General features: G+C 44.6%; 1 protein-coding gene across 2 annotated transcripts in view; it reads right to left on the reverse strand.

The window, feature by feature from the left end:
- The window catches only part of GRIN3A (glutamate ionotropic receptor NMDA type subunit 3A), a 105,272-nt gene extending 91,879 nt beyond the window's left edge, over nt 1–13,393 (reverse strand). The window contains exon 1 of one of the 2 annotated variants that reach the window (XM_054178421.1): nt 12,680–13,393. In XM_054178421.1, coding sequence (XP_054034396.1) covers nt 12,680–13,393 — 714 coding nt within the window. The remainder of the gene's footprint in view (nt 1–12,679) is intronic. The other variant, XM_054178422.1, reaches the window with a different exon arrangement.
- Between the last annotated feature and the right edge of the window lie 2,974 nt (nt 13,394–16,367).

The following is a 16,367-nucleotide window of genomic DNA, read 5'->3' on the forward strand; positions in this document are numbered from 1 at the left end:
GCACCACTAAATGTTATGGGTGCAGGTTGTGTGCTTGTTGGATAACTGGGGAAAGACACAGCAGATGGGCAGTGCATTCCTTCATAGCACTGCCTGGTTTTGTACTCTGGGAAAGACTGGATGTGGCACTTAGTGACACAGTCTAGTCCATGTGGTTGTGTTAGGTCATAGGTTGGACTTGATGATCTCAGAGGTCTATTGAAGCCTCATTAATGCTGTGATTCTGTGAACTAAGTATAAACACCTGGAAACTCCTGTCTGGCAAGTGCATCATGGTGCAATGATGTCTAAAGCTTTCATCTTCCAAAGCTTAAAAAATAACCAATGGTTTTTGCTCTAACTATTTACCTATGTTTGCCTCAAGGCTGTTATTTGTCCCCTCAGAGCTCTGTAGTTTATCACCCATCACACACAATATAAATAGAGAAAACCTAGACACATAATTCTTCCACCTTGTTGCCCTTCCATTGCAGGAATAAAATCAGCTCCATGGTATTAGCATACTAAGAATATCTAAATCACAGCTAACACAGTTCCAGTGCACCCTAGAAAGACAGCAGCTATCAGCTCCAAATAAAGTTCAGATCCAGTTTCCCATGTTTTGATGCACACATTCAGTACAGCAAAATCTCAAAAACTGTTCTCCAACAGAGTTTAACAGTTTAACAGATATATATGAGCAAGCCCCCTACACACTGAGAACATGACAAATAAATTATTCTTTCATCTAAAATAGCACTGGAAAATTACCAAATTCTGAAGTCATAATGATGACTTTTCTTCTGAGTTGAAAAAGGGGGGGGGGAGGGGGGAAAGGTTCTATTAAGCTGGTTTGAGTGAGTACACTATTAAGATGAGTCTAATGCAACTGCTTTATCAGTAGCATCACTGAGAGAGCCTGCTGCACAATACAGCTGCTTGTTCTGGTTATTAATTGCTATGTCTAATAGTTATTTCCTTGCAACAAATGCAAAACTTAACTTTTAAAATCTCAGTTTATGCCTGGAGATCTATCTTGCCTTTTAATTGTGTCTTAAGTGAGACAGCTTGTAAAATGTCTTACGAACAGCATGGGCAATCATTTCTTTCACAGTCTTAAAAGGATAAAATATATATATATATATATATATATATATAAAAAAGCTACAAATGGAATAGCTTGCCTTTAGGGAAATACTAAGAGTTTATAATATGCCTGTACAGCATATTCATGGATTTTCATAAAGCATTTCAAATACTTTCCACACTGCAAAACAGGAACTATCACTGCAGATGAAAGATGGTGAAGTCATAAAAACACCATAGCAAGAAAAGGGTGGGGGGGGAAATGGGTGCCTGCTTCTGAATTCCCTAACATTTGATTTCTCCAATATAATAATAATAATAATCCAACAATCACAGTAATTTCCTTGTTTACTGTGCTTCAGTGGCAGATGAGGGTGCACTTGTGTTCACGTTCACTCTTCTCCCCCTCCTTCTCCACCTCCCCATCTGCTGCCTGCAGCTATGAAGATTCAGGTGACTGAAACATTTCAGGAAAGAAAAAAAAAAGTTAATTAGCCAGCATGCTGTGCACCAGAGCTTTTCAAACCGCTGCCAAGTGGAAACCTTCCAGTCAGCTCCTGAGGGCTTTCCCAACTCACCACTCCTGCAAGGGTGCATGCGACCCATTGCAAGGGAGACGGTGCAGCAGGCTGCATACAAGAGGTTCAGCAACATCTCTCAACCTGCTGACAATGCACTTGCATTCCTTGCAGAGACAGCAATGGCTGCTTAGCATGGTAGCAGTACACAGGTGCTCTCTGCTTATACCATCAGGGTATAAATATATATGTATGCTACAGGGACAGAGGCAGCTCCATGAATGGGCTGTATTATACTATGTTGTGGGGAAGCTACACAGTAAGCTTAAGACTGAGTGGTGAACATCACACATCTCTTCAGAGATACATATTTTGAAAGCCTGTCTACAGTCACAGTCAAGTCCCAAGGCTAACTGTACATAAACACCCGACTGCATTGCCCCACAAAGCTGGCATGAAACAATTACTTAGTTTATTGTGGTTTGTGTTGAGCCATGCTGTCAAGTCCCTTTCTCAGTTCTTCATGTAGTTGTCCATAATTTCACCAGGAGCAATGTTAGTAGCTTGATGTGACAGCTGTGAAGCACTTGGGGCCAGATTGTGAACTTAGTCACAGTGACGAGGAGTTCCTTGCACAAATGGCTTTGCTTGAGTGTGACTTGCTTAATAAATGAATCATCTATCATTGCTGCCTACTCAAGCTTAAATCTTTCTCCCAGTTCTGCTGTTGCTTCCACCATCTACACATCCTCTCCCCATGATGGTGAGAAGGAATTTTGCTGATTGACAAGGTGTATGGGAAAAATGTGGAGGCCTTCAGTGCCAGACCATAAGTAAAGAACAGTTGCTGATGCCCAAAGCAGCAATCCTAAAGCCACTGTGCATGAACTTGCTCCCATTTATTAGAAAATTACTTCTGGGTGCCTATCAGTACAACAGTGGGTGTATCCAAATGACCTTGGTCTCTCTCTTGGCACACTGAAATGAAGAGCAGAAGATGTCTGACACCAGGTGCACAAGCATCAGGTAAGACTGTGTCCTGAGATTTCCAGGTGCATCTCTCTTCCTGTAATTCTCAGCACCAAGGAGCAAAAAGGGTTTGCACACCAAAACCTCATACGCTTTGCAAGCAGCCCCTCCAGCAGTAGCAATAAAGTGCTATCTACCTTTGATCAAACTTTACTTTGCACTAATCTTCTGGGAAGCATTGATCAAGAGAACCCTGACCTGGGCAAGCCTGTCCTTGGTGACCCTAGCTCTTTGTACAGTGCTTTCACACAGAATTCAGTTCCCTTGTTTTTTATGCTTCTGGAATCACACAAAGTCAAAAAAAACCAGAGAAGGGCACCTCTTCCCTTCTTTCTCATTTCAGTTTATTTTCTTCTCTCTCCCTGTGTTACTGACATTTACGTTTGTAATTTTCTTGCTGCTTTGTTTCATTTTCTTCCCTCTCCTTCTCTGCCCTGTTGCAGCTATTCAGAACAAACTCTGCAATGCATAACTATTGGTACTGCAGTGAGATTTGGTGCACTCTCTTGTTCAGTCACAGTGAAAAGGTGATCCTTACCTTCTCTAAAAGCCCCTCACTAAGATCTACAGACACATGGATTTATAGCCTGATCCTTTTTTTTTTTTTTAAAGACAAACTTAGATTTTTTTAAAAAAACCTCTGCTCTTCCAGATGTCTGCTAATTACACTAAATACATAAATTCTAGCTGTGCTATGCCTGGATTTCTTTTACATTTAAAAAAAAAACAACAGAGTTCTTTTTGAGGAAAGACCTTTAAGATCATCAAGTCCAACCATTAATGTAACACTACCAATTCCACCACTAAACCATGTCCCTAAGCACCACAACCCTGTGTCTTTTAAATACCTCCAGTGATGGTGACACCACTACTTCCCTGGGTAGCCTGTTTCAGGGCTTGACAGCCCTTTTGGGAAATAAATTTTCCACAATGTCTAATCTAAGACTCTCCTGGTACAACTTGAGGCCATTTCCTCTTGTCCCATTGCTTGTTACTTAGAAGAGGACAACTCCCACCCTCGCTACAACTCCTTTTAAGTATCTGTAGAAGAGCAGTAAGGTCTCCCTTGAGCCTCCTTTTCTCCAGGCTGAACAAGTGCAGCTCCCTCAGCCACAAATAGAACACGAGATAAACATTTTATTTGATAGCTTAGAACTGTAACTAAATCCAGCATAGCCTCAAGTTCCAATACTGTACATTTTCAATATTTCATGGGTTTAAGTAGTAAGTAACTCATTAAACATACCCTAGATGAGAACATCTATAAAGAGCCTTTGAATTAAGCTGTGAGCATTGACTTGAATAATGCCTGGCATGACAAGATCTTTGTCTGCTTTATAATTTCCACAGCTCTGCTTCCATTTTAGTGGAAAGATGGGATGCTTTTTTTCACTTTTTTGGACACATTCTTGATCAGAGTTAAACTTAACACCCCAACATGTACTTCTAAAGAGTGTTTTCTTTAGTAATAATCTGGTACCATGGAGTATCTGCTGGCAAATGGTCTTTTCTAGTCAAATTTTAGTTGTTACTTACTGAATAAAGCTAAATATTCTTTGGGATTCTTCTGATAATGCATGACATTCAGTAAAGTAATAACCAACAATTTAACCCTGCCATAGATTAACAGCTTGTTATTGACATGAGTTTGTGCAGTGAATTATGAAAGACTTCTTCCATGTTATGCAGCGAGGAAGACCGAGAACAGCAAGAAAACACAAAATAAAACATCACATATGGTATCAAAATCAATGTTAACTAAGCTTTTTCTGTACCAGAGAAGCAGCAGGGGATGAGGAATGAGAATTATAGAATAGCATAGAATAGTATAGAATAGCATAGAATAGAATAGAATAGAATTAACCAGGTTGGAAAAGACCCCTGAGATAATTAAGTCAAACCTATCACGCAACACCATCTAATCAACTAAACCATGGCACCAAGCACCAGGCTCTTGCTAAACTCCTCCTGTGATGCTGACTCCACCACCTCCCTAAGCAGCCCATTCCAATGGCCAATCTCTCTTTCTGGGAAGAACTTCTTCCTAATATCCAGTCTAAACCTCCCCTGGTGCAGCCTGAGACTGTGTCCTCTTGTTCTGTTCTTGTTATGTCACTAGCCACGTATTTTCTCCATAGTGTAGCATGGTGTCATAAGTCCAGCAAGGAAAGGAGACTAACACACAAATGCACATCAAATTATGAAGCAAGTATCTTTTTTTTTTTCATCTCAATTCAATACAGGAATTTCTTTTCTGTTTATGAAGGAAATGTCTACACACACAGTATTTAACCACAAGAATCACTTTACCTCCACCCCTTTCCCAAATATTAACTCTTCACCACACTTTGCAAATGCAATTGATATAACTGAAAACACAACAGAATTCACAAAGCTGACTAAGTGATATGACAAAATATGACAGAACTGGATGTACTTCAAGAACAAAGTGATCATTGGCATAATGTTATCTAAGGATTCCCAGAGTCAGATACCTTAAATAATTATAGGCTCAGTGCACCTTGTAAATCTGGGCAGCAATTCCTTGCTCTGTTTGAGATAGATTGCTCACTCTTGACTTGAAGCCACTCAAAGAATTTCTGGTCTATGTTATGTCAAATAGCACTGCACCATCCAGTTTCAAACTTTGAAATAAGCAAACATTCGATCTGTGACATGTCCAACGTTTCCCTCAAGTAGCTGCCAGGAAGAGAAAAATTTACAGATAGCTATGGATGATGAATAGAGCTGTGAATGGCGTTTGTGCAAACCAAACCTCGTAATTCACATTATAAATATTATAAAGTAAGAACACTTCTATGGTGTCTAAGCTCAGTGTTGAAGGAACTTAAAAGGTGTTGAAAAAAGAAGCCTGCTGTAAGATTTCACTGAGACCTGGGTGGTAAGAAATGCTAGATAACTTTCTGCTATTACAAACAATTTCCAAGTCTTGAATTAATATGCTTGAAAACACTTTTTCACCTTAAAAAATGTGCTCCTTCATAAGCAATGAAACACCTGGTAAAACACAACTTCTCCCATCTCAAAATGCCATGCACATTTACTATATATCATGCTAAAATATTCTAAGCTGCAAGATCCCTTAATTTCAAAATCCCAGTGGAAAGACAGCAAATTCAGTGTGTTTCTGAGGGTCTTTCTTCCAAAGGAGAGAGGCTGGATATAGTACTGAAAGGTGCTATTTGGCAAATCTAGGGCAGAGAGATCTGGGGCTCTTTAGCCCCAGAAGACTGAGAGGGAATCTTATAAATGCTTATCAATATCTAAAGGGTGGAGGTCATGAGGATGGGGCTGGGCACTTTTCAGTGATGCCTAGTGACAGGACACGGTGCAGTGAGTACAAGCTAGAACACAGGAGGTTTCACTTAAACATGACCCCAGCAGAGTTCTGGCTTCTGTCTTAATGTATCCAGAGCAGAGAAGTGAAAGCAAAAATACTGTCAGCATTTCCCTTCATTCTGAAAAAAGAATCTATTTATTTATTTATCTATTTGAATGATGAACTGAATTCTTCCACTGTAACATGAAGAGACAAGGGTATTTTTCCCCCCTTTCATTGCACCATGCTTCTGAGTATACAAAGCTTGTTGATAGAAGAACTATCCTTAAAGAGGTCCCCATGGGTAGGTAGGCTGCAATGTTCTGTTTTACATGACTGGATGCCTTCAGTGGTGTTTTAAAAAGTAATGACTCTGACAGTTTAGGGGACAAGGATGACTTCTTGTATTATCAAGCATGCAACACACAGAGAAGGCAGACCCTGAGCATTAAACAAGCCAAAAAATCACAAAATACAGAAGGTGCAAATACAACTCCCATATGTTAAGCCAACATCTCTTTCACAAAACTTGAGGGCTTTCTGACCACAGACAAGAATATATAAACAAGGATTCCTTTTCCTTCAACACACATCATTTATCAACTTGAAGGTAAGGTAGACTGCCTTCAGCAGACAATATAAGTGAACTATGAGAACTGTGATACTCTCAGAGCTGGCAATGTTCAGTGCAGTACAGAAGCACAAGTGAAAAACACTCTCTAAGTAACAGACTGAGGACCATGGGGAAAAGCATGCAAGAGGCAGGAGATTGGCTGAGCCAGCAAGTACTGCATAATTGTTAACAGAGGACTGCTACAACGAGGAGACCTCTCACATGACTCTAAGACCACACTGCTGCCAGCAAAATGTCATTTCTGCCTCTGAAATCTGTGTTCAAAACAATTAATGACTCTACAGGATGGCAGGCCTTAGAGCAAAGCTATTAGTTACACAAAGCTTTTTTTACATTAGCTGTCAATCTGAAAGGACTCTCACTTCATAGCAGATCAGTGTCCTAAATTGTGCAGGTTTCAAAAGCTTACTCCAACCAAAAGTGCACAGAGACCTTTAGATGAAAGAGAAGCAGCTGGATGTTTGCTTGCACATCCTCTCAATTTCCATCCGTCTCTCCTAAATCCCCGTGAAGTGCGCAATAGGTATGTGGGTAGTAGTTTTAGGCTGTACCTTTAAAATTTTCCACAGATAGAATAGAATAGAAATAGAAATAGAAATAGAAATAGAAATAGAAATAGAAATAGAAATAGAAATAGAAATAGAAATAGAAATAGAAATAGAAATAGAAATAGAAATAGAAATAGAAATAGAAATAGAAATAGAAATAGAAATAGAAATAGAAAAGCATAGCATAGCATAGCATAGACTAGACTAGACTAGACTAGACTAGACTAGGTTGGAAGGGACCTTCAAGATCATCACATCCAACCCATCATCCAACACCATCTAATCAACTAAACCATGGCACAAAGCACTCCAACAAGTCTCCTCCTAAACACCTCCAGGATCTTGAACAAAGTTCAAGACCTCCAGATCTTGAACAGAAAGTAGCAAAATGTAAATAGATCACTATTGGGTGTAAAAAGGAAAGTACTGACAGTTCTAAAAAATCCCATTGGAGACATAAGGACTTAGACTAGTTGTACAAAACAATCTTTTTCAGCTTCTTTGCTCTGGGAGACACTAACTTGCTTCTGCTTGACCCTGGCTGCATTGTTTTGGCTAAGTTCTAATGTCTCTCTGCTCTTTTCTCTTGTCCCTTTGTGTCCAAGGTGGGTAAGGAGGTGGGCAGGGAGTGGAAAAGCTATTATTAGCTTCCCTGGTTTTGGGCCAGGGGAGGTTCTTGAGCTGTTCAATAATTGTAAATATCTGTAAATACTGTAAATATTATATATTGGTATGCATTATTTGCATTTGATTGTAGAGTGTAGTTTTGCTTCTCAATACAGCTTCACTTGCTTCCAGCTGGGCTGGTTTGGCAAATTTAATGTCTGGGGGGGAATTTTCAACCCACCACAATGTGCCATGCTGTTTATACAGATAGGTGAAGAGGGGTGGAGATCTCAGGGAAAGAGTGAATACATATTCCTCATACACACAGTAACTAGTACAAACTTCAACATTTGGACTAAATGAGATTAGCAATGACAGCCTGCATTACCAGAGCCTGCAGCTAAGGATGGTTTTTTTTGCAGTCTCTCTTGGAAAATGAGATTTTAAAAAAAAATAAATATTTTTTTTTTGGCTGATCAAAACCACTTTTCTGCAGAAATGCAGTTCTGTCTCAGAGGAGGGGAAAAAAGTGTCTTTGGGCATTTAGTTGGACAGAAGCTTTTCACATCTCCATTTCCCTGCTGTAATTTCTGGCTGCTCCCATTGGTGCTTGGCACAGCCAGCATCCTGCAGGTCAGTGTGACTGGTGTGGATGCCAAGCACACAGTGGTGTTTCTGGTTGTTTTCTAAAGGGAAATTCCCCATCGAGGGTGGTTTGATACATATGAACTACAAAGCTGTTTTCAAAAGACAGCTGAATGCCTTTAAAAACAAACCAACAAACAAAAAAAAAATGTTGTTGGTCAGTTTCTTTTTATAGCATCTGTTGTGAGGCTGAGCATGCTACTTTACCAGGAAATTCACTGTTTAACCTAAAACTCTGTCTTGATTCATTTATTCTTATGACCCCCTCAGAAGTCACAGTGATAATCAGCAGTGCTGGAAAACAGATAAAGGATGGACTGGCTACGCAGGGAGCGATGATTCAGATTTACTTTATGCTGTTTTGTTGCTCTGAGAAGATTCCTTTCCACATTAAAAGATATCAGAGCTACTGATTTATCTGAAACACACTGGAAATGCTCCCTAAGTTCTGAAGTTCAGAGAATGCTGTTGCAAACATGATGTTTCTGATAGTATCACCTACAAAATAGGTATTATGGACTGTTCTTCCCACACTCCTGGCTCTGACCTGCAGCACTAGAAGTGATATCACTGTATTTATGGTTCACATTCCCTGTGTCTTTTCCCTTGTTCCACCCCTGGAAAAATTGTTAATGACGTTGGCAGTCTTGGAATGAAAATTAAGGTGTGTTTCTTCACACAAACACAGATAACGTGACAAGCCTTGCCTCAGTGGCATCAGTGCTCTTGAGCTGCTGTCTCCAAAATAATGAGCTGTCAAAGCTTCAGTGCATTTGTGTTAGTAGTAATGAAATCCAGTGGGGTTTTTTTTTTTAGCTTTTTGAATGATAGTGTTAAATTGTTACTTTTGCTTTCCCAGAGTGTGAAAATTTACTGGAGCAACAGTAAACTAGGAAAAGTAAATAGTATTCCAGGCCACAGCAGCATCTAGATTCACTGTCAGCTTATGTCAGTCATTAAATCACATATATAAATGAAAATTAGAGGAGTACACACACCTTGAAGACATGTCTGCATTTTGTCACACACAATGCTGAACCTCCAGCTAAAGCTATTACTTGTGACAAGATGAATGCTGTACCACACTTTTGTCATGGCTGTTGTCTGGTGATACTTAGTGCCATGGAGGAAAGACTGCTCTCTTGTTTTTTAGTGGTTTGGGGGGTTTTTTAAGTGTACAATTTAATGAGAAACAGACTTCTAAAGATAAACAACCACATTTTCTACGGCACTCTAGGAAGCCGTCTGACGATAGCTGCCCAGCTGTGACACTGTGGATTTCCTCTCCATGTTACATGCTTGAAGTGTATTATCAAATGTCACTGGGGCAACAGCTGGCATTATTGAAACGTATTTGAATTCTGGATCTCTGTTTTCCTTTTTCATTTTAAGTATTGCCTTTTTCTTTGCCATGTTAGGAAAGTTTTATTCAAAGATCATAGTGTTTTTCAATCACAATGACTATCATTATAAACTTCTGTATGCTGTAATAATGTTAATTTTCAGCAACAGAAGAAACATTTTAGGTGTACATTCCTGCTCTGGCGTAAGGTGGAAGAAGAGACCTTGTTCGGCATTGCTACTTTAAAACCATTCTAACAAAACACCTGAACGCTGAGGAGAAGCAGCTTCAGGCAGCATCTAGTGAACACTGAGTTTGTTAGCATGTTTACCCTGCTCCTCAGACAGCAGACAGCAGGAAATGATCTTCAAGGGCAAAAAAAGTTTTGAGCTTGCTTCTTCTGTTCTTGCTAAAGCCAAAAGCTAACTGCAGGCAGCTCCCCCCAAGGCGTGTTGTGGTGTGTTGGAGGGAGGAAGGATTGCTCTGCCAAAGCTTCAGTGGGAAGGGTGACCCCCAAGGAGGCTGTTACTTCACATTTCAGACGTGGGGTTAGATCTCACCTCCTGAGCTTTCTGCTTGGAAAAACTTCATGCTGAGCCTATCAGAAAAATCTGTCTCACCTACAAAGTTGTCGTTTACACTTGTCTCCTCTAAAATGGTAGAAGCAGCCAGTCTGCAGCTCCAGGGCCAGAAAGGGGGGGAGGTCCATAGTATGTCCATTTCATGCCAGTGCTAGCACTGCACCAAGTGACACAAAATCCCTGCCTGCAGCAAGGTGGTAAGACTCTAGAGGCTGCTGGGGCAAACATTTCTGGCATTCCTCAGGTCAAAGATAATACTGGAAATCCTGTAACTCTGGGATGTGTGCAAGCTAAGGCTGCTGGAGCACTGCCTCCAGAGTCAGCCTTAAAATGGGATTTATTATGTGAAAATACGAAAAAAGGGATGTTCAGAAAGATGTCAGCCCTTACAGGTCAAGCTTGAGAGACAGATATGCTTGTATTAACTGCTGGCCTTTGAGAAAGGCCAAGATTGTTTTTAAATCCACAGAGCCTTGAAATCTGACTGGTTTTAGCTCAGGTGAAAAAGAAGACTCTATTCAGCACAGGTTCAGTGTCAGGCACTGGTGTTACTGAAGACAATGACACTTAAATGTGTGCTTTAAAACAAAGTCCTGATTTGCACAGATTGATCCAGTTGACTCTGCACTGAGAGTAACATGAAAACTAAGCAGAACCCTGTGGAAAGGAGCAATGCCTCTAAGTCTCTGCTATATGCATTTATCATATCTTATGTCCTCAGGCACTTTTGGATAAACTAGACCCATCTTACATGGAAGAGAGAATAATTCTGATTTTAATACACAGAGCAAGGTAATAGTGGGTTCAGGGTCTGGTCTTCAAGGAGCTTTAGCTGTTGACCTCAATATAACTGCAAGTGTAGCTGGAAGGCTGGTAGATGTAAGAGTAAACTTGGATGCTATTGGCACCAAATATGTATCAATAACAGTGTTCAGTGACACCAATTACCCTTGAGATTCTGCATCAGTCTAAGGAAACCCGAGCTGTGTGGGTTTTGCTGAGGTACAGAAAAGTAGCTGAGTTCAGTCTGGCATGTAGCACTCACACCTTCCATTACAGAGTAGGAGCTGCCTGGCACAGACTTTCTCTTCCAACCGTTTCTGTCACAATCTAACAGAACCCCCTCAAAAACTAACACAGAAGTCTAACAGTGATCAAGGCTGGGGTTTATATTTGCTTTTGCAAAGCAAATTCTGTTAGCAACATTTTTATTATTATTATTATTATTATTATTATTATTATTATTATTATTATTATTATTATTATTATTATTATTATTACATTATCAGCACAAAGTTGAGCTCCTTTTACACAAACCAACTACTTCTGACTAAATGGCAGCTTCTGCCATTTTACTCATGACTTCCCTTGTATGGGCCACACAGAATACAGCATTTTCTTCCACCTCTTTTGCCTGATGCTGATCATGGGCATCCAACACACATTCACAAAATACTAAACTATCAGTTTTTTTCCCCCCAGACCCTGTAACATTAATTTGCTATCTCTGTATGAGACAAAGTTCAGCTCCCCCTTGGATACTACTGCTATTTGTGCCTACAACAAACACACTGAATTTAGTTTCTACTATTTTAGCTAGGCAAATAAATAGACACAAGACTTGCGTTTCCAGTACTTTAGCTAGGCAATTAGATGTAGCAAAATTCTGGTCCTGCAATGATGCAGAAAATTCTAATGCTTTAGACAGCTAAATGCAAAGTCAAGAGTGAACAACCCCCCCGCAAAAACGTCATCTGGTTAACAGCTACTGCGCCCACACACAGCACAGAGCATTTGGATCACTAATAAATAAACACTTTTTGTTTGGCTTTTGTTTGTTGTGGTGTTTTTGTTTGGTTGTTTTGTGTTTTTTTGTTTTGTTAACAACCTTCTCTAAGTCTGTGAAGCCGTATGTATCCAAAACACAAGCTAAGGACCTCCCGAAACTCAGGTTCTCACCAGTGTGAGGACCCCCTTTTCTCCTCTCAACTCTCTATAACTTAACGCGCCGTATGACTCCAGGCTCATAACTTAGCTTTGCCACCGAGCTCTGCCTTTCCACAGAGACCATGCTCATCGCTCTCCACCCCTGCGCTCGTAAGAACACGGGAAAGGATACAAGAGTAAGGAAAAGACCAGAAATACGAATTTCGTCGGCCCTCCGCGACGGGGTGCTTATCCCCGGGCAGGACTTAGGCAAGGTCTCTCCGTACTCCGACCTCCGCCCGAGTCCCACGGCCGTGCCCAGCCGGCAGCTTGCCGGAACCCGAACCTTTCCCACACGATACCCGAGGGTTGCGGAGCTGGTGCCGCTGACGTTGGTGGCACTGCCTCTCGCCTCCCACCCCGACAGCCCCGCCGGCGCCTTTACCGGGCTCCGCCGGGGGAACTCGCCCAGGACGATGCTGACCACCGGGATGCGCAGCGCCGCCGATACGAAGTCCAGCTCCAGCATCTCCCCGCGGCTCTGCGGGAAGGCGAGGATGGCGGAGACCCCTTGAACCACCACGGTGTGGCAGAGGCTCTGCAGGAAGGAGACGGGGTCGTTGCTCCAGGAGGCGCTGGGGGAAGAGAAGGGGAAGAGGGGCAGGTCGCCCAGCCCCGCCTCGATCGCCATCACCACCTCCAGGGACAGGTTGTAGGGCAGCAGCCCAACCATGCTGTTGAGGTTCGCCACGGCGAGCAGCAACGCGTCCCGCGGCGAGGGGGGCGGCTGCCGCTCCACGCCGGCCCCCGGTCGCCGGCCCCGCGGCCCCGCCGCACTGCCCCCCTCGAGGCTGCCGCCTGCCCGCCGTCCGCCCGCAAGCTCCCCGGGCCAAGCGGCGGCGCGGGGCTGCAGGTGGGTGGCCCCCACTCTAACGGTGTGCCCGATGCGCCGCAGGATCTGGCAGGGCTGCGGGTGGGACGCGGAGCCGGGCACCGCCGCCAGCACTAGGGCGCAGGGCGGCAGCAGCAGCAGGCACGCCCGGCCCAGGAGCCCGCGCACCCCCGGCCGACACATGGCCGGGAGCCGCCCGCCGCCACCACCACCTCCCCCGGCCCCGCCACCCGCCTCAGCCGCCCCGCGGGCGGCCGGCAGCGGCATCAGCCGCGGCGGGCGACCCCCGCGCAGAGCCGCCCCCTCCACCGCCCATCGGGCCGCCGCTGCCGCTCCCACGCCCCGGGGATGGTGGGTGGGTGGGTGAGGCTCGGCCCCCGGCCCGCCCCCCACGGACCCTCCGGGGCTGGAGAGGCCCGGCCCCGAGGCGGCACTCTGCACCGCCCCTCGCAGCCGCCGCCGAGGTTCCCCTGAACCCTCTGCCGGGGCACTCGCTGTGCCCGTCTGCCCTAAGCAGGGCGATGGGGTGTCCTGCGAGACTGCCGTGCCCGGCTTTCCGCCGCAGCGCCTGCTGTACCGCGCTCCCGTCCCCAGCTCCCTCGCAAGGCTCCCCTTCGCAGCCCCCGGCCCGGCTCCCGTGCGAGGCTCCCTTTTCCAGCCCAGCTTCCCTCCGCAGCCCTCGGTGCGCTGCTCTCTCCCCGGATCCGGAGGCGAGAAAAGTTGCCGGGTGGCCGCGGCGGGCGCTCACGGCGGGGCTGCGGGCGGTCGCTGGGCTGCGCTGCGCTCCCACCGGGAGGGACGACGAGCGGCGGCCCCGCGCCGGCTCCTCCCCGGGCAGCCGGGACTTGTAGTCGCCGCCACCGCCCCCGCGGACCGCCCCGGGGGGGAAGGAGGGTTCTCGGGGGATCGCCTGCTGTCTCCGTGCTCTCCTACTTGTTCTCACGGGGAAACGTCCCGGGACAGCCCCGATGGGCACCTCTTCCCGGGTGTTGTAGCGGGGCTGTCCGCGCCTGACGGCGCCGGAGAAGCGAAGTTTCTCAGTGCCGGGGAGACAGCCCTTATTGCTACGTTCTCTGAGGGGCTGCGGGCCGGGGTGTCCCTCGTCCTCCTCGGCTGTGAGGAGCAGTGTCCGTCGCCGTCGCAGCGTGCTCGTCGGCAAAGCCAGCGCTGGCTGCGTTTGGTGCCTTCCTCAGGCGCTGCTACTTCAAACCGAATCATTTTTCGACACGTGGGGCCCCAGCTCCCTGCTCGGCAAGCCATGGGTTCTCTCAGATTGCTTTAATGACGGAACACCCGTATCCTGTCAGAAATCGGGTCAGAGCATAAGTGGACGTTCGTGTGCCTCTGATGAGCTGCAGAATGTGCCATCCTTGCCTCTGTGTTGGTCACTGGGCTTCATCTTGGGTAGTCGGGAGCCTCTCTAACTCTCAGGTCTCAATATCCCGATCGGGGCAGCGGCGCCAGCGGCGCCATGTGTCAGTTCTCTGAACGTTCCTCAGGAGCTCAATGGAAGCTTTTTCCCACAGGCATGGTGTCCATTAGAGAGGAAGAAGCCCACGCGAGTTGCAGGATGCCTACTGACACAGGAAATGCCCGCAGACGTGAATGTGTTTTCTGCCCGTGGGACTCCCGTCATCTCTTTCCGGCTGATTCAGCCTTGTTTGAATGCAATGTTGTGTCCTGCTGTTTGCTGTCCTATGTGAAAGTACAGCTTGAGACCTGCACTCCTGGAGTGGTTAGAAATCTTTTGGTAGCTTCTTCACAGAACAGTTCTAGCCCTATTCTTTAACTTAAAGAGGTCCTCTCCTGTGAACATTAACCTTCTTCCCATCTTTATCTTCAGAGCTATTTGTGAAGAAACATCATATACTCAGTTTCCTTTTCTTCATTTAGTATGCACCAAATCTGTGTAGAAGGAAATGCTTTTGCTCATGCTGCATCAAAGAGGTGGTCACCACCTCCAAAAACGTCTGAACTGTATATTTCCTAATTAAATTTTTTTTAATTGTTGTTGTTTGGGTTTTTTTTGAGGGGAGGTCACCAGAGGTGTAAACAGTCTTCAAAGTGAAGTCTTACCAAGGTCTTGTGCAGCTGCACTGTTATTTCATTTACTCAGATCTTTCATGTTAGCACCTCATCATACTTGCCTACTGGTACCATCAGCTAGTATTTCCCTTATATTCTCATATTACTCTCTCTGAATTGGTATATGGTTCCAAAATTGGTTCCCAGGTGAAAAAAATACAAATGGCAGAGTGGTGGTGGTGAGGACTGACTATGCCAGCTGCTTTGTGTAAAGCTGAGCTCATACCACATTTAGCAGTTAATAAGTTTTCTGTTTCTCCTTTTCTTCTTCCTTTTTCTGCTGGTCTCTTGTTTTCGTTTCTTGATATCTTCTTCTGCCACCAAATCAACTTCCTCATGTCTCTTGCCTTATGTTTTGGGTGTGTTTTCCTTTTTTTTTCCAGGAATAGACCATATTTACACAGATATTCAAAGTCTGCTCTGTCAGTACTAAGGAATTATTGGCTGGGTGGTTTGGCTTTGAATATAATAAATTTCACAGAGTGCAGAGAACAAAAATTAGTGTTTTTCCTCCCCTCAGAACCACAGGAGTTAGCTTTGAGGCTGTGAGAATGAGCTCACTTGAGATCTGTAGAACTCCACAGGCATTGTATCTATTTGCATCCTTTCTGACAGATTTGAATAAACTTGGTAAGCACATAACCTCTCTGCTGTGCAGTTCAGCAATTATTAGTTTTCGTGGGGGAATCTATAAGAAACAGATGCTTTCCTATATGACCTTAGCTGTCATTCATTTGAAGCTTTATTATAAAAGCAGGTCTTTCACTGGCTTTGGTGCAGAGGTGACACTAGTTTTAACAAGCAAGTGTTTCAGCAAATTTATCCAGAAAGTTTGTTCAGACTTGTCATAGAATCATAGAATGATAGGGGTTAGAAGGAACCTCTGGAAATCATCCTGTCCAACCCCCCTGCAAAACAGATATGCCTACATCAGGTAGCACAGGAACAAGTCTTCAGAGAAGGACACTCTACACTGCTCTTGTGAGACGCCACCTGGAGTACTGTGTCCAGTTCTGTAGCCTCTATTGCAAGAAAGATCTGGAGGTGCTGGAAGGTGTCCAGAGAAGGGCCACAAGGATGATCAGAGGGCTGGAGCACCTCTCCTGTGAGGACAGGCTGAGAGAGTCGGGGTTGTTCAGTTTGGAGAAGAGAAGCC

This window comes from Dryobates pubescens, chromosome Z (assembly GCF_014839835.1).
Source record: "Dryobates pubescens isolate bDryPub1 chromosome Z, bDryPub1.pri, whole genome shotgun sequence".
Taxonomy (NCBI): Eukaryota; Metazoa; Chordata; class Aves; order Piciformes; family Picidae; genus Dryobates; species Dryobates pubescens.